Consider the following 18,769-nt stretch of genomic DNA (forward strand, 5'->3'; position numbering starts at 1 on the left):
CTTTTTTTAGTTGCCTTCTGTGGGTTTTTAAAAGCTTCCTAATCCTCTAGCTTCCCACTCATTTTTTTTTTGCTATATTTATGTTTCTCTTTTGCTTATATGCTATCTTTGATTTCCCTTGTCAGCCACAGTTGCCTCATCCTCTCTTTAGAGTATTTTTTCATTGCCATGTATTTACCCTGTATCTTCTGAATTACTCCCAGAAACTCCAGCCATCACTGCTCCGTCGTCATCCCTGTTAGTGTCCCCTTTCAATCAATTTTGGTCAGCTCCTCTCTCATGCCTCTGTAATTCTCTTTACTCCACTGTAATACTGATACATCTGACTTTACCTTCTCACTCTCAAGATGCAGGGTGAATTCCATATTATGATCATTGCCTCTTAAGGTCCCTAATCAAATCTGGGGTAGTTACACAATACATAATCTAGAATTGCCTTTTCTCTCACAAACAAGAGAAAATCTGCAGACTGCAGAAGGCTCTCGGCCCAAAACGTTGATTGTACTCTTTTCCATAGATGCTGCCTGGCCTGCTGAGTTCCTCCAGCATTTTGTGTGTGTTGCTTGCCTTTTCTCTAATGGGTGTGCTGCTCTAAAAAGCCATTTCATAGGCATTCTACAAATCTCCTTCAGTCCTGCATTCATTACCTTTTTCAATTTTGTCTCCATGTTACCTGAAGTTAAACTCTTATTCCTGTTTAAGCTTTTTGTTTTATCCTTTATTCTGGAGACTTCCATAACCTCCCCTGCACTCTACTCTTTTACTTTATCTATACTTTCCCAAGCTCTTGAACCAACCCAAGTTTAAAGCCCCATTGTGTGCAGGCAGAAGGGATTCAGTTTAATTCAGCACTACGTTCAGGACAGACACTGTGGGCCAAATGGCTGTTCCTATTCTGTGTTCAGTCTAACGTAAATTACCAGCTTCCCTAAGTGCATTTATAAGGAAAGGTTTGTGTAGTGTTAGGATCAGGACTGCGGGTGGATGTTCTCTGTGTAAGTTCGGCTGGAGGGAGAGTCAGGCTGGGTTGGCACAGTGCAGGGTTAGAATCTGAGGGCTTATTTCTGTGGGGGTTGGGGTTGGGGTTCGGGCTGAGGATATGAATGGGTAGGAGGGGTTCATTGGGCAGGTAGGTGGTTAGTCCCCTTCAATTGCGGCAGTCACAGATGGAGACGGTTCCATTTTTCACAATTCACAACACCACAATTCTTATTTCAAAAGAGCTAATGTTATGAAATAATTATAGAACACACCAGCTAATGGAACTGTTCACTTTAGTTATTTATATCCACTTTCTGGAATGTTCATTCTTTCTGAAATTCAGGTAAGCCTGTTGCCATATCAGTTTGACCTGCAGGGGAGAGGGGGAGAGGTTTCTGTCAGACCAACTTTCCCCTCTCTTACACCGGCCCCTCACGCTGAGGATAGACTGAGGCAGAACGTAACACTTCCCCATTCTGATTCATCCCACAATGATCGCACACTTCAATGAGTCCCAAATACTCATCCCGTCCTATACTGAGCACCCACACCATCCTACACTGAGCACCCACCCTGTCCTTCACTGAACACTCACACCATCCTGCGCTAACCACTTGCTGACATGATTCACAGTGACCTCTCACCATGGCATGCTGATACACAGACAGTACCATACTCCAGATTCCTTCAGACCCCTGTGTCCAGTGGCCTGAAATTTTGTCTCCCAAATCTCCTCCCATCTCTTGGATGGATGTGATTAAGCTGGAGAGGATGCAGAAATAATTCTTAAGAATGTTGAAAAATTATAGAGTCCTACAGCAGAGAAAAAGGCCCTTCTTATGTTGGATATACAGGATATAGTTATATATCCTAACCCTTATAATCCTTTCTAAAAACTTACCCATGACATACGTCAGGCACATTTACTGGCTTATTTTTAAAGTCTTTCTTAAACAACAGAACAACATTAGCTATCCTCCAATCCTGCAGCACCTCTCCTGTGGCTAAGGATGTTTAAATATCCTGCATTTTCGACACTAGCCCCCCACAAGGTCTGAAGGAACACCTCGTCAGGCTGTGGGGACTTAGCCACCCTGATTTGCCTCAAGGCAGCTAACAACTCCTCCTCCATAACCCATATAGGGTCCATGACCTCACTGCCTCTCTTCTGTCTGTCTCTCAAGTAAATACAGATGTAAAAGTATTCAGTTGGGATCTCCTCCAACCTTTTTCAGCTCCAAGATGATGTCCATGCTAATCTTCAAGTGGTCAGGTTTTGTCCTTGCTATTCTTTTGCTCTTTAATATATCTGCAGTAGCTCTTGGGATTCACCTTCACGTTGCCAGCCAGAACAATCTCTCTTCACCCTCCTGATTTCCCTCATAAATTCCCCCCTTGTGTTCCTTGTACTCCTCGGTGTCTCTCTTGTTCCTACCTGCCTATACCTGCAATGCACTTCCTTCTTCTTCTTGTTAAGCAGGGCCTCAATATCTCTTGAAAACCAAAGTTACCTGAACTGTTAGGTTTGCTTTTTGTTCTGACAGGAACAGATTCTGTGCTCTCAATATTTCACTTTTGAAAGCCTCCCACTTACCAAAGGGTTACCAAACATCCTTTTGCCAGAAAACAACCTGTCCAAATCTACACCTGCCAGATCTTTTTGATACCATCAAAATTGTACTCTCTCCAATTTAGAATCTCAGGCCAGGAACCAACCCTATCCTTCTTCATAATTATCTTGAAACTAATGAAATTATGGTAGTTAGACGTAAAGTGTTCCTCTACACACACTCCTGTCACCTGCTTTGTCTAGTTCCCTAATAGGAGATCCAGCATCGCACTCTCTCTAGTTAGGACCTCTATATATTGATTAAGGAAACTTTCTTGAAAACATTTGACAAACTCTCTACCATCCAGCCCTTTTACAGTATGAGGGTGGAAAGTTAAAATCACCTACTATCATAAATTTACGTCTCTTGCAAGTGTCTGCTAACTCTCTATAAATTTTCTCCACTAAATCCTGCTGACTATTGGGTGGTCTATAATATAATCCCATTAACACAATCATCCCTTTCTTATTCCTCAGTTCCATCCATACAGCCTCAGCAGACGAGCTCTCCAGCCTGTCCTGTCTGAGCACTGCTCTGACATTTTCACCACTCCTCCCCGTTTAATCCCTCCCACTCCCTCATGTCTAAAACAATGGAACCCCAGAACACCGAGCGACCGGTCTTGTCCCTCCCGCATCCAAGTCTCACTAATGGCTACAAAGTCATAACTCCATGTGCTGACCCTTGCCCAAAGCTCATCCAAGCTCTTTGCATTGAAATAGAACCTTTCAGTTCTTATCTTTGTATAGTAAAGTATTGTAAGTAGACTTAACAACTTTCCTCAGAACCACTCCACTATATTTGTCTGGCACTCAGGTTCCCATCGCCCTGCAACAATAGTTAAAACCCTCCATTTGGCACCAGCACACCTTCCTGCTGCGAGAATATCGGTCCCCTCCAGTCCAGGTGCCAACCATCCTGTCTGTACAGGTCCCAATTTCCCTGGAAGGGAGCCCAACAATCCAAAAATCTGAAGTCTGCCATCCTAAACCATATCCCTAACCACAAGTTAAACTGTGTAATCTTCCTATTTGAGCCTCACTAGCACGTGGCACAGGAGCAATTCTAAGGTCATACCCCGGGGTCTCCTGTTCTTTTTCTTAGAGCCTAGCTGCTTGAATTCACTTTGCATGACCTCGTCACCCTTCCCACCCACATCATTGGTACAGAGGTGGACTACAACCTCTGACTGCTCACCCTCCCCTTTTAAAATGCTGTGGCTGAGATGTCCCTGACCCGGGCACCCAAGAGGCAACATACCTGGTGTCCCTTTCACGCCCAAGTATCTTCTGGCTGTTCCACTAACCAGTGAATCCCCTTTCACTACAACTCGCCTCTTCTCCCCCTTCCCTACTGAGTGACAGAGAGACAACCACTGTGGCTTTCCTCTGCAAGGTCATCCCCCCCCCCCCAGTATCCAAAGTGGTATACCCATTATCGAGGGGACTGGCCACTGGCCACAGGCATACCCTACACTGTCTGCCTATTCTTCCATCCCAGCTACCTGCTTCCTGCATTTTAGGAGTAATTGCATCCTTGCAACTTGCCAATCAACCCCTGTTTCCTGAATGATCCAACTGTGGTTCCAGTTCCAGTTCCCTAACACGGTCTGTAAGAAACACTGCTTGCTTGCTGGTGTAGTCGTCAGGGACTCTGGAGATCTCCCTGCCTTCCTACATCCCGCAAGAAGCCTTCCAGGATCCAATTAATCTCCCCACTGCTTTACCTGTGCAACAAGAAAAAGAAAAAGAATTTAGCAGACCCTTCCCATAGCCTCCTCTCTCTCCCTCCACCTCTTCATGGCAAAGCCCCAACTCCCCACTCCAACACTGTCCGCTCACACAATGGCTGCTCTGTTAATCTGCCTTCTTTTCATTGGCTGCTCTGTTAATCTGGCTTCTTTTCATTGGCTGCTCTGTTAATCCAGCTTCTTTTCATTGGCTGCTGCCAGTTGACTAACTGACTGATCAATTTTGAACTAACAATTTGTGAATGTGCATCTGTTAGCTGACCCTGAGCAGAGAGAACCGAGGCTGAACACGGCGGTTATGCTATGCTGGCAACACTCGCAGGCTGCCCCCAACAAACCCTTGTTGTTAAGCAAATGATATATTTCCAAAAAGCCATGAGGTATAGGAGCAGAATTAGGCCATTTGGCCCATCGAGTCTGCTCCACCATTACATCATGGCTGATCTAATTTTCCTCTCATGCCCTGACTAATCAAGAATCTATCAACCTCAGCCTTTATTATACCCAATGACTTCACCTCCACTGCTGCCTTTGGTAACAAATTCGACAGACTCACCACTCTCTGGCTAAACAAATTCCTGCTCATTTCCGTTCTAAATGGACATCCCCCTATTCTGAGGCTGTATCCTCTGGTCTTAGACTCTCCCACCATAGGAAACATCCTCTCCGCATCTACTCTTTCGAGGCTTTACAAATTTTGATGGGTTTCAGTAAGTTTCCACCCACCCCCCCATTCTTCTGAACTCCAGAGCAGACACAGAGCCATCAAATGATAAGCCTTTCAAACCAGGAGTACCCTGTGTGACCTCCTTCACTGTGAGATTCCATGTACGTGTTAAATACATCTGATCTGAACCTGACTCACCGCTTTTCAAACCTCCCACCTCTCACTCCACGGCCTGGCCCCTGCTGGGAGGAACTGAACTGGGGGTGTGAGTTGTGAAGGGAGGCTGGACTGGTTTCCCTGGAGCAAAGCCAGCTGAGGGGTTTATAAAATCATAGGGTTGTAGATAGTCAGTCTTTCCCCCAGGGTGGGGAAGTTTAAAGCTAGAGAGCACAGGTTTAAGATGGGAGGGGTGAGATTTAAAGGGGATCTTTGGGCAACAACTTCTCACAGATGATGGTGGGTGTGTGGAATGAGCTGACAGACGAAATGGTAGAGACAGGTAGAATTACAATGATTCAAAGAGTTGGACAGGTACCTGGATAGAAAGGTTTAGAGGGGTACAGACTGCCCGCCAGGGAGGGGGAGTCCCTCAGTGTGGGTAACATTTTTTCAAAGCATCAGGGACCTTCCTTCACCACCTCCACCACCTCCCTCTCAGACTGATGGCATTAACCTGTCCATTCACAATCTCTCTGCCTTCTGTATTCCTTTATTGGTGTGATGTTTCCCTCCCTCACATCCCGCCTTTATTCATTCCCTTTCCAATTCGTTCTGCCTCTCTCTTTCCTTTCCCCTCCCTCTGTCCTGGTTGACTCTGCTGATGGTTTCAGTCTGCTATTAATATTTGAGTTCCTCTCTGCTCCTAGTCCGTGTGAAAAGTAAAACGTTGTGACATAAATCACAGCCCAGCCGAATGACTCTCAAATGTGCGTTGGTGGCACAAAGACTAAAATAATCCATGTTTATCTCACTACTGACATGAGCAGAAATCTTTCCATGAGACTCCGCGATGCTCCAAGCACGCAGGCAAGGTGCAACTGAGAACAGATGGGGTCAGACCTCAGACCCAGTGACCCCGCGTCTGTCTGTCTGTCTGTGCATGTTCCTGAGAACATGTGTGTCTGTACACGTGTGTGCCTGTGCATACGTGCATCTTCGTCCACGTGTGCGTGCTTCTGCCTGTGCTCGTCTGTCTGAGCATGTATGCCTACATCTGTGTCTGTGTGTGTGTGTGCGTTTATGTACGTGCGTGTGTGGCTGTGCAAGTGTGTGCCTACATCTGTGTGTCTGTGTGTGTGTGTGCGTTTATGTACGTGCGTGTGTGGCTGTGCAAGTGTGTGCCTACATCTGTGTCTGTGTGTGTGTGCGTTTATGTACGTGCGTGTGTGGCTGTGCAAGTGTGTGCCTACATCTGTGTGTCTGTGTGTGTGTGTGCGTTTATGTACGTGCGTGTGTGGCTGTGCAAGTGTGTGCCTACATCTGTGTGTCTGTGTGTGTGTGTGCGTTTATGTACGTGCGTGTGTGGCTGTGCAAGTGTGTGCCTACATCTGTGTCTGTGTGTGTGTGTGCGTTTATGTACGTGCGTGTGTGGCTGTGCAAGTGTGTGCCTACATCTGTGTCTGTGTGTGTGTGTGCGTTTATGTACGTGCGTGTGTGGCTGTGCAAGTGTGTGCCTACATCTGTGTGTCTGTGTGTGTGTGTGCGTTTATGTACGTGCGTGTGTGGCTGTGCAAGTGTGTGCCTACATCTGTGTCTGTGTGTGTGTGCGTTTATGTACGTGCGTGTGTGTGTCAGCATGTGTGACTGTGTGTGTGTGTGTGTGTATGCACATATGTGTGAGAGTGTGTGTGTGTGTGTGACTGCATGTGAGTGTATATGAGTGTGTGTATGTGCACGTGTGTGTGTGTGTGTGTGTACATGTGTGTGTGCATGTGTTTGTTCCTGAGGTTTGTGAGAAAAGAATCCCACAGACCACATTCCAAAGCTGGGGATCAAGGCCTCTCTCCAGCCCCCTGTTTCAGGAGAGAGCCACAGGTGCAGGGAGGGTAGTGTGTGGAGATCTGTGACTGTTACCCGAGCAGCTGGGAGGGACTCTGTTCACAAACCACACAAGCAGCTGCCTAACTGAGCAGGGGACAGGCTGGGTGAGGAGAGGGAGATGGAGGGGACAGGCCGGGTGGGGAGAGGGAGATGGAGGGGACAGGCCGGGTGGGGAGAGGGAGATGGAGAGTCAGGCCGGGTGGGGAGAGGGAGATGGAGGGGACAGGCCGGGTGGGGAGAGGGAGAAGGAGGGGACAGGCCGGGTGGGGAGAGGGAGATTGAGGGGACCGGCTGGGTGGGGAGAGAGAGATTGAGGGGACAGGCTGGGTGGGGAGAGGGAGATGGAGGGGACCGGCTGGGTGGGGAGAGGGAGATGGAGGGGACCGGCTGGGTGGGGAGAGAGAGATTGAGGGGACAGGCTGGGTGGGGAGAGGGAGATGGAGGGGACCGGCTGGGTGGGGAGAGGGAGATGGAGGGGACAGGCTGGGTGGGGAGAGGGAGATTGAGGGGACAGGCTGGGTGGGGAGAGGGAGATGGAGGGGACCGGCTGGGTGGGGAGACAGAGGGGAGGGCTGGGACGGCAGATGGATGGGAGAGGCGGTGTGAGATGGAGGGGTAGGGGGGGTGAATGGAAGTGTTGGGGTGTCGGAGAGTGGTAGGATGGAGTGAATGAGGGGGAGTTGCTCCCGAGGCAGGAGGCCGGGTGCCCAGAAGACGCAGAGTGGAGAGGGTCGGCAGAAGAACCAGAGGGGAAGACAGGTAACTTTTCTCTTCAGTGAGGTGTTGTGTTGGGAGTGGATTCAACAATGGCTTCCGGAGGGAACGCATGGGAAATACTGGAGAGTTTGATCACAGAGCCTGCTCGGGGTCAATAGGTCGACTGACCTCCTGTGCTGAAGGAAGAAAGGACCAACGAATTGATGGAGACAGGTTGTTAAAAAAAAAACTCATTTATTGACAGTAAGTCCAGTGAGGTTACCAATTACAAAAGAACATCAGTAATCCATTTGCGAACAGAACCAAAATTAACAATGAAACAGATTCCTGGTCACTCAATAAGCAGACACGTTTGCAATTCTGAAAATTCATTTTACACTAAACACAACCTCCTTTTTTGTTGAATCCAGTGCTAATTTGTTTTTTTTAAGTATTTTTTGCATAATTTAAAATCTACGCGCATTTTTCAGTCAAGGGAAACAGGTATTTCTTTACAAGAATTAAAAAAGGGTAAAAAATGTAATTATGTACATCACTTACAAACAGTGTATGTAAAACGAGACACGTGCTCAGCCAAGTTATCTTTTTTCTCAAAGACTTTCAAAAATACACGGAGTTTATAAAAGAGCTGGGGAAGTTCGGCTGCTACACACAGATCCTTACATCCACATTGTGGAAGGAGGGAAGAGGTAGCAACTAATTGCAGATCGAGAGAGAGAGAGAGATGGGACGAGTGTGCAGAGACAGATGGGAAAGGAGAGGCAGGTGGAGTAGAGAGTGAGTGAGAAGGTTAGAGGGAGAGTGTGACAGAGATGGATATTGGGATAAGGTGGGGGGGAGCAAGAGGCGAGAGGGAGAAGGTGAGGAGAGAGTGGCAGCGGAGGAAAGAGAAGCAGGGAAGTGGAAAGGAGAGAAATGAAGAGAGGTGGGGGTAGAGGAGGGGGCAGAAAGCTATCTCAGGAAGGGAGGTAGTGAAGTGACAATGAGATGTAGGTGGTGGCGGAGCGGGGTTGGCTGAGATGGGGAGGGGAGGAAGTGTGAGTCTTCACCCTTGTGTGGAGGGCAGCATTCACAATTCAGGGAGTTGGGGTGGGGGACACCTCACTCCATGCACAGTCTGGGCAAATCCCATTCCCTCCCCTGCTCCTGGGAGGAGGAGTCAAAGGGTGTGGGACACCTCGTTCTATGCACTGAGTCTGTGCAAAGGTGAGCAGAGCTGCTGTGGTTCTCACCAACCCCCAGCTCTCACCCAGCGGCCAGCAAGACAACCATCGACACAGGTCAGGAAGGGGCATCAGGAGTCAGCCACACTCGGCCAGATGACAGGCCAAACACTTGCTGCAATGGTGCAGATAATAACTCTGAGCTCATTATTGAGGATGGGAATGGAATCCCAGGATAGGGCACACGAAATAATCTGCAGATGCGGGGGTCAAAGCAACACTCACAACACGCTGGAGGAACTCAGCAGGTCAGGCAGCATCAGTGGAAAAGATCGGTCGATGTTTCGGGCCGGAACCCTGACAAAGGGTTCTGGCCCGAAACGTCGACTGATCTTTTCCACTGATGCTGCCTGACCTGCTGAGTTCCTCCAGCGTGTTGTGAGTGTTCCCAGGATAGGACAGTGTAGAGGGAGCTTCACTCTCTGTCTGACGCCAGGAGTGTGTGATGGGACGGTGTGGAGGGAGCTTCACTCTGTGTCTGATCCAGGAGTGTGTGATGGGACGGTGTGGAGGGAGATTCGTTTTGTATCTGATCCAGGAGTGTGTGATGGGATGGTGTGGAGGGAGCTTCACTCTGTGCCTGACTCTGGGAGTGTGTGATGGGACGGTGTAGAGAGAGATTCACTCTGTGTCTGACCCCGGGAGTTTGTGATGGGACGGTGTAGAGAGAGCTTCACTCTGTGTCTGACCCCGGGAGTGTGTGATGTGATGGTGTGGAGGGAGCTTCACTCTGTGTCTGACCCCGGGAGTTTGTGATGGGACGGCGTAGAGAGAGCTTCACTCTGTGTCTGACCCCGGGAGTGTGTGATGTGATGGTGTGGAGGGAGCTTCACTCTGTGTCTGACCCCGGGAGTGTGTGATGGGACGGTGTAGAGAGAGCTTCACTCTGTGTCTGACCCCGGGGGTGTGTGATGGGATGGTGTGGAGGGAGTTTCAGTCTGTGCCTGACCCCAGGAGTGTGTGATTGGACAGTGTGGAGGTCTGACCCTGGGAGTGTGTTATGGATGATGCAGAGGGAGCATCACTGTGTTTGTCCATGTCAGTGTGTGATGCATTGGTGCAGAGAGAGTGTCATTCTGTGTCTGAAAATTTGGCAAGAGACCATTACGGTACAGATGAGTGAGGGGTGACACAACCCAATTCTCCCCAGTGAGCAAAACATTGGTGAAATGGTGTCAGCTGGTGCGGGACCCTCTGGATTTGCAGTGTTGTGGTTTTCAGAGGGAACTTCTCCAAGTCCTGCGGGCCCGCTCTCACTCCAGTCCTCCTGTGTGGTTCCTGCCTGCCTCACGAAGGAGCCTACACCCTCCCCCTCCCCTCACCACGTAGCCTCACACCTTGTAGTAGATGTTGGCGGGACTCTGGGGCGGCATCTCCTGCACGATGTAGACGGGGTGTCCGTAGTCTCCACTGACCTTCTCGTAGTGAGGACAGTAGGCACTGTCCGAGCTCCGGAGGGGGATGATGATGTCGCTGGGCTCCGAGCCATTGTTGTTGCCTCCGCCCCCGACCCCGCCGCCACGCTTGGGCGTACCCAGGGCACCAAGGTGGAGGCCTGACCTCAGGCTGTCCGGCGGCTGCCCCCGGTGGAGTCGCCTCTTCCGCCGATGACACGCTAGCGCCAGGCCACCGGCCACTAGGAGCAGCAGGAAGGCCGACGCCCCGCAGGAGCCCGCGATCAGTGCTGTGTGGGAGGGGGCAGCCGAGCCAGGCCCAAGATCCATGTTCCCGCTGCTGTTGCCCAGGGAGGCTGGAGGGAGGGAGGAAGAGAGGGACATGAGGGCAGAGAGGCCAACACTGCACCAACAACCCCCAATTCCCAAAGGTTCCCTCATCCCAAATGTCACCCCTCCTCCCTACGGTCCCCTTCACGACCTCCCCAGAAGGAGATTCTCCCCCAAATGTCCTTAAAGGTCCCCTCCCTCCGAATACCCACCTCCACTCCCCCGCAGAACCCTCTGCAAAGATCATCCTCCTTAAAGATCCCCCTCCCTCCGAATACCCACCTCCACTCCCTCGAGGAACCCTCTGCAAAGATCATCCTCCTTAAAGATCCCCCTCCCTCCGAATACCCAGCTCCACTCCCCTGAGGAACCCTCTGCAAAGATCATCCTCCTTAAAGATCCCCCTCCCTCCGAATACTCACCTCCACTCCCCCCAGGAACCCTTTCCACAGATCATCCTCCTCAAAGGTCCTCCCAACCTGTAAAAGTCCTCACCCCTGAATGGCCCTTTCCCCATAGATGCCCCCCGGGTACTCCTGCCCAGCAGTCCCCCTCTCCACCCCCCGACACTGCAGGATTCCCCTTCTCCCTGAAGGATCCCCTTTATTCCCCCACCAAAGTTCCTCTCCCTCACTGTCGGTCCCCCTCCCAAAAGTTGCCTCCCCACCCCTGTAGAAGTCTCTGTGTCCACAGCCCACCCTAATCTATCCCTCCGTCACAGAACATGGAGTACAGCACAGGGACCTGCCCTTCGGCCCATCATACCTGTGCTGACCACAATGCAAATTAAACTAATCCCATCTGCCCGCGTACGCTCCAGCACCCCACTCTCTGCATGTTTATCTGCCTCTTCCAAGTTACTGTATCAGCCTCCATCACTACCCCAGCACCCACCACTCTGTGCATACACACAATTGTTTAAAAATTTTTTTGGAGACCCAGTGATATTAACCCTGATTGTGATTCCGAGAATACCGGACAGAACGATCCCCCTCAGGCCCAACGAGCCACTCCATCCAGCCACCTACAATTTAACCCAAGCCTAATCACAGGACAACTGTCTCTCTTCCAACAGGTCACCCCAAACTCAAACCACCCAGCACCCGGCGATGAAACCCCCCGTCATCTCCCTGGTTGATGTTTACTACTCTCCCACTGGGATCAGTCTGAACTCTGACACCCTTGGGTGTCACCATGAGGAAACCAGCCCATCACAATTGGAGGGCTGAGGGAGGGGAGGTGGGCAGGAGGAAGGATGGGTAGAAGCAGGAGGAAGAAGAGGGCACGAATGCACAGGAGGTGGGGAGTGTCACTGAGGAATGGGAAGATGACGACGGTGAAAGATGCATGGGAGGGGAAGGGAAGAGGGAGGGAGGGAGGGAGGGAGAAGGGAGGAGGGGGAGGGAGAGGGAGGAGGAGGGAGGGAGGGAGGGAGGGAGGGAGGAGGGGGGAGAGGGAGGAGGGAGGGAGAGGGAGGAGGGAGGGAGAGGGAGGAGGGAGGGGAAGGGAAGAGGGAGGGAGGGAGGGGAAGGGAGAGGGAGGGAGGAGAGGGAGAGAGGGAAGAGGGAGGGAGAGGGAGAGGGGAGGGAGGGAGGGGAGGGAGGGAGGGAGGGGAGGGAGGGGGGAAGGGAGAGGGAGGGATGGGGGAGAGGGAGAGGGAGGGGGAGGGAGGGAGGGGAGGGAGGGAGGGGAGGGAGGGGAAGGGGGGAGGGAGGGGAGGGGGAGGGAGAGGGAGGGGGGGAGGGAGGGGGGGAGGGGGAGGGAGGGAGGGGGGGGGAGGGGGGAAGGGAAGGGGGAGGGAGTGAGGGAAGGGGGGAAGGGGGGGAAGGGGGAAGGGGGGGGGGGGGAGGGAGGGAAGGGGGGAAGGGGGGGGGGAAGGGGGAAGGGGGGGGAAGGGGGAAGGGGGAAGGGGGAGGGAGGGAGGGAGGGGGGAAGGGGGAGGGGGAGGGAGTGAGGGAAGGGGGGAGGGAGGAGGGAGGGGGGAGGGAGGAGGGAGGGGGAGGGGGGAGGGAGGGGGAGGGAGTGAGGGAAGGGGGGAAGGGGGAGGGAGTGAGGGAAGGGGGAAGGGGGAGGGAGGGGGGGAGGGGGGAAGGGGGGAAGGGGGGAAGGGGGGAAGGGGGAGGGAGGGAAGGGGGGAAGGGGGGAAGGGGGAGGGAGGGAGGGAGGGAGGGGGAGAAGGGGGAGGGGGGAGGGGGAGGGGGAGAAGGGGAGGGAGGGAGGGGAAGGGGGGAAGGGGGAGGGAGTGAGGGAGGGGGAGAAGGGGGGAGGGGAGAAGGGGGAGGGAGGGAGGGGGGAAGGGGGGAGGGGGGAGGGAGGGGAAGGGGGAGGGAGGGAGGGAGGGAGGGGAAGGGGGAGGGAGGGAGGGAGGGAGGGGAAGGGGGAGGGAGGGAGGGAGGGAGGGAGGGGGAAGGGAGGGAGGGAGGGAGGGAGGGAAGGGGGGAGGGAGGGGAAGGGGGGGGAGGGAGGGAGGGGGGAAGGGGAGAGGGAGGGAGGGAGGGGAAGGGAGGGAGGAGGGAGGGAGGGGAAGGAGGGAGGGAGGGAGGGAGGGGAAGGGAGGGGGAGGGAGGGAGGGGAAGGGGGAGGGAGGGAGGGAGGGGGAGGGAGGGAAGGGGAGGGGAGGGGGGGAGGGGGAGGGAGGGAGGGGAAGGGGAGGGGGGGAGGGAGGGGGAGGGAGGGAGGGAGGGAGAGGGAGGGGAAGGGGAAGAGGGAGGGAGGGAGGGAGGGGAAGGGGAGGGAGGGAGGGAGAGGGAGGGAGAGGGAAGAGGGAGGGAGGGAGGGAGGGAGGGAGGGGGAAGTGGTCCTGCACCGGGGAGACTGTATTCTCGGTTTCCACTGTGTGCAGAGACAGGTGGGGAAGCTGGCAGTGTGTATAATCAGCCCACAGGCTGCTGGGCAGGAACGGTGACAGTCCCTCAGCTCAGCCAGATGCTGAAAAGCTGCTGCTCGGTGGTGAGCGCAGAGTGATAGAGAAGCCAGGAGCCCCTGAACTGGTGAGTCCCTCTCTCACCTCACTCTGTCCGTCTAACACCCCCTCCCTGTCTTCCATTGCGTCCCTCCCTCCCTCCCTATCCCCATCCCTCTCCCTCTCCCCCTCTCTCACCCCCACCCCTTCCCTCTCAACACTGAGACCATGGATCAGTGCAGACACCCCAGCCCCTGCATTCCACCCCTCTCCCTCATCCCCAGACCCTGCGTTCCCCCCTCTCCCTCACCCCTAGTCCCTGCATTCCCCTCTCCCTCACCCCGACCCTGTGTTCCCCACCGCTGCCTCACCCCAAACCCCTGCCTTCCCCTCTCCCTCACCCCCGCGTCCCTCCCCTCTCCCTCACCCCCAACCCCTGCGTTCCTCACCTCCCCCTCACTCCCAGCACCTGCATTCCCCCCTCTCCCTCACTCCCAGACCCTGCATTCCCCAACAATCCCTCACCCCCAGCCCCTGCATTCCCCCCCTTTCCCTCACCCCCAGTCCCTGCATTCCTCCCCTCTCCCTCACCCCCAGCCCCTGCATTCCCCCCTTTCCCTCACCCCCAGCCCCTGCATTCCCCCCTCACCCCCAGCCCCTGCATTCCCCCCCTTTCCCTCACCCCCAGCCCCTGCTTCCCCCCTCACCCCCAGCCCCTGCATTCCTCCCCTCTCCCTCACCCCCAGCCCCTGCATTCCCCCCTTTCCCTCACCCCCAGCCCCTGCATTCCCCCCTCACCCCCAGCCCCTGCATTCCCCCCTTTCCCTCACCCCCAGCCCCTGCATTCCCCCCTTTCCCTCAACCCCAGCTCCTGCATTCCCCCCTCACCCCCAGCCCCTGCATTCCCCCCTCACCCCCAGACCCTGCACTCTGTCCCAGCCCAGAATCTCTACCTCTCCTCTCCCTCAACCCCAGCCCCCCCTCCCCATATCTCTCCTTGTCACCACACCCTCTCACTTTGCCCCCTTTCCTTCCCTTCCCTAAGACCATCACCCACAGGCCAGCAGCCCCGTGTTTACTGTTGTGCCACAGTCCAGAACCACCCCCACAACAAACACCCTTTGGGAGGGACAGCCCCCCAACTCCAGTTTGCACAAACCAGGACATCTGACCCATCATGGGGAACTATCCTCACTGTCCATCCCCTCACTCCCCAAGAACCCCCTGAGGTCATTCCAGACTCTCCCATGACATAGGTGCAGAATTAGGCCATTCAGCCCATCGAGTCTGCTCTACCATTCCATCATGGCTGATTTATTATCTCTCTCAACACCATTCTCCTGTCTTCTCCCCGTCACATTTGACACCCTGGCTAATGAAGATTCTATCAGCCTCTGCTTTAAGTCAACCCATCAGTATCCCCAGTCCCTGGGAGTGGATATGTGCAGAGTGGCGTGACTGCATAGGAATGGGACAGATTGAACATGCCATCAGATTTAACAGCAACACTTCCCAAGGGCTGTACAGGTTGTCCGGCCACACACCATCACACACACAGGCTCTAGATCACACAACAGCCCCTGGCTCTCACACACAGCACACCCGAGACGGAGAGAGAGATTTTGCTCCAGTGCACAGCAGCCTGTTTGCCTCCAAGGCACCTCCTCACACAGGAGGCAGCTTCTCGCTGTTGCTGTGAGCGAGTGCACCAAGCACAGATGGTCTTCAGCACTGCCCCCAGACCATCGTGGCTGCCTTCAGGAATCCCTGCACTGGTCTGGACTCCAGGACACATCTTGAGGTGTGGGAGGACAGCAGGTACACAGGCCTGCCCTGGACACGTGTGTCCGGTCCACAGAAAACACTCCTGCAGGTCTGTGAATGCACACAAACACACACATCCAGGTACTGTCTCTCACCGACAGATACATGCACACACACCCAGATACAGTCTTTCACACCACACACACCCAGATACAGTCTCTCTCACACACACACACACCCAGATACAGTCTCTCTCACACACACACACCCAGATACAGTCTCTCACACACACACACACACCGAGATAGTCTCTCTCTCACACACACACACCCAGATACAGTCTCTCTCTCACACACACACACACACCCCGAGATACAGTCTCTCTCACACACACACACCCAGATACAGTCTCTCTCACACACACACACACCCCGAGAAACAGTCTCTCTCTCACACACACACACCCAGATAGTCTCTCTCACACACACACACACCCCGAGATACAGTCTCTCTCTCACACACACACCCAGATACAGTCTCTCTCACACACACCCCCAGATACAGTCTCTCTCACACACACACCCCGAGATAGTCTCTCTCACACACACACCCCGAGATACAGTCTCCCTCTCACACACACACACACCCAGATACAGTCTCTCTCACACACACACACCCCGAGATACAGTCTCTCTCTCCCACACACACACACCCAGATACAGTCTCTCTCTCACACACACCCCGAGATACAGTCTCTCTCTCACACATACACACACACAGATACAGTCTCTCTCACACACACACAAACACCCAGATATAGTCTCTCTCACACACACACACTGAGACACAGTCTCTCTCTCTCTCACACACACCCAGATACAGTCTCTCCCTCTCTCTCTTACACACACACCCAGATACAGTCTCTCCCTCTCTCTCTTACACACACACACACATCCAGATACAGTCTCTCTCTCACACACAAACACACCCAGATACAGTCTCTCTCTCTCTCACACACACACACACACACACACACACCCAGGTAGAGTCTCTCTCTCTCACACACACACCCAGATACAGTCTCTCACACACACACACACACACCCCCGAGATACAGTCTCTCTCTCACACACACACGCAGATACAGTCTCTAAAACACACACACCCAGATAGTCTCTCCCTCTCTCTCTTACACACACCCAGATACACTCTAAAACACACACACCCAAATACAGTCTCTCCCTCTCTCTCTTACACACATACCCAGATACAGTCTCTCTCACACACACACACACCCAGATACAGTCTCTCTGTCTCTCTCACACACATCCAGATACAATCTCTCTCTCTCTCTCACACAGACACACATCCAGATACAGTCCCTCTCTCACACACACACACACCCAGGTAGAGTCTCTCTCTCACACACACACACCCAGATACAGTCTCTCACACACACACACACCCCGAGATAGTCTCTCTCTCACACACACACCCAGATACAGTCTCTCTCTCTCACACACACACACACACCCCGAGATAAGTCTCTCTCTCACACACACACCCAGATACAGTCTCTCTCACACACACACCCCGAGATACAGTCTCTCTCTCACACACACACACCCCAAGATACAGTCTCTCTCTCACACACACACCCAGATACAGTCTCTCTCACACACACACACACACCCCGAGATACACTCTCTCTCTCACACACACACACCCCGAGATACAGTCTCTCTCTCACACACACCCAGATACAGTCTCTCTCACACACATACACCCTGAGATACAGTCTCTCTCTCACACACACACACCCAGATATAGTCTCTCTCACACACACACACTGAGACACAGTCTCTCTCTCTCTCACACACACACATCCAGATACAGTCTCTCTCACACACACACCCAGATACAGTCTCTCTCTCACACACACCCAGATACAGTCTCTCTCACACACACACACATACAGTCTCTCTCTCTCACATACACACACCCAGATACAGTCTCTCCCTCTCTCTCTTACACACACACCCAGATACAGTCTCTCCCTCTCTCTCTTACACACACACACACCCAGATACAGTCTCTCTCACACACACCCCCCCCCAGATACAGTCTCTCTCTCACACACACACCCAGATACAGCCTCCCACACACACCCAGATAGTCTCTCTCTCTATCTCACACACACCCAGATACAGTCTCTCTCACACACACACACACACTCACTCATATACAGTCTCTCTCTCACACACACACACCCAGATACAGTCTCTCTCTCTCTCTCACACACACACCCAGATAGTCTCTCCCTCTCTCTCTTACACACATACCCAGATACAGTCTCTCTCATACACACACCCAGATACTCTCTGTCTCTCTCACACACATCCAGATACAGTCTCTCTCTCTCTCTCTCACACAGACACACATCCAGATACAGTCTCTCTCTCTCACACACACACACCCAGGTAGAGTCTCTCTCTCACACACACACACACACACCCAGATACAGTCTCTCACACACACACCCCCAAAATACAGTCTCTCTCTCACACACACACCCAGATACAGTCTCTCTCACACACACACACACACTCCCCGAGATACAGTCTCTCTCTCACACACACACCCAGATACAGTCTCTCTCACACACACACACCCCAAGATACAGTCTCTCTCACACACACACACCCAGATACAGTCTCTCTCACACACACACACCCCGAGATACAGTCTCTCTCTCTCTCACACACACCCAGATACAGTCTCTCTCTCTCTCACACACACACACACACCCCAAGATACAGTCTCTCTCTCACACACACACCCAGATACAGTCTCTCTCACACACACACACACACACCCTGAGATACAGTCTCTCTCTCACACACACACGCCCAGATACAGTCTCTCTCACACACACACACCCCGAGATACAGTCTCTCTCTCCCACACACACACACACCCAGATACAGTCTCTCACACACACACACCCCGAGATACAGTCTCTCTCTCACACACACACCCACCCAGATACAGTCTCTCTCACACACACACACCCCAAGATACAGTCTCTCTCTCCCACACACACACACCCAGATACAGTCTCACACACACACACCCCGAGATACAGTCTCTCTCTCACACACACACCCACCCAGATACAGTCTCTCTCACACACACACCCACCCAGATACAGTCTCTCTCACACACACACACCCCAAGATACAGTCTCTCTCTCCCACACACACACACCCAGATATAGTCTCTCTCACACACACACACACTGAGACACAGTCTCTCTCTCTCTCACACACACACATACACACACACACATCCAGATACAGTCTCTCTCACACACACACCCAGATACAGTCTC

General features: G+C 53.1%; 1 protein-coding gene across 1 annotated transcript in view; it reads right to left on the minus strand.

Annotated features, from left to right (window-relative positions):
• Positions 1–9,332: 9,332 nt before the first annotated feature.
• Positions 9,333–18,769, minus strand: part of efnb3b (ephrin-B3b) — a 175,452-nt gene continuing 166,015 nt past the window's right edge. Inside the window, exon 5 of the mRNA XM_063047572.1 lies at positions 9,333–10,738. Coding sequence (XP_062903642.1) covers positions 10,320–10,738 — 419 coding nt within the window. The 3' untranslated portion in view covers positions 9,333–10,319. The remainder of the gene's footprint in view (positions 10,739–18,769) is intronic.

The sequence above is a fragment of the Mobula hypostoma genome, chromosome 5 (assembly GCF_963921235.1).
Source record: "Mobula hypostoma chromosome 5, sMobHyp1.1, whole genome shotgun sequence".
NCBI lineage: Eukaryota > Metazoa > Chordata > Chondrichthyes > Myliobatiformes > Myliobatidae > Mobula > Mobula hypostoma.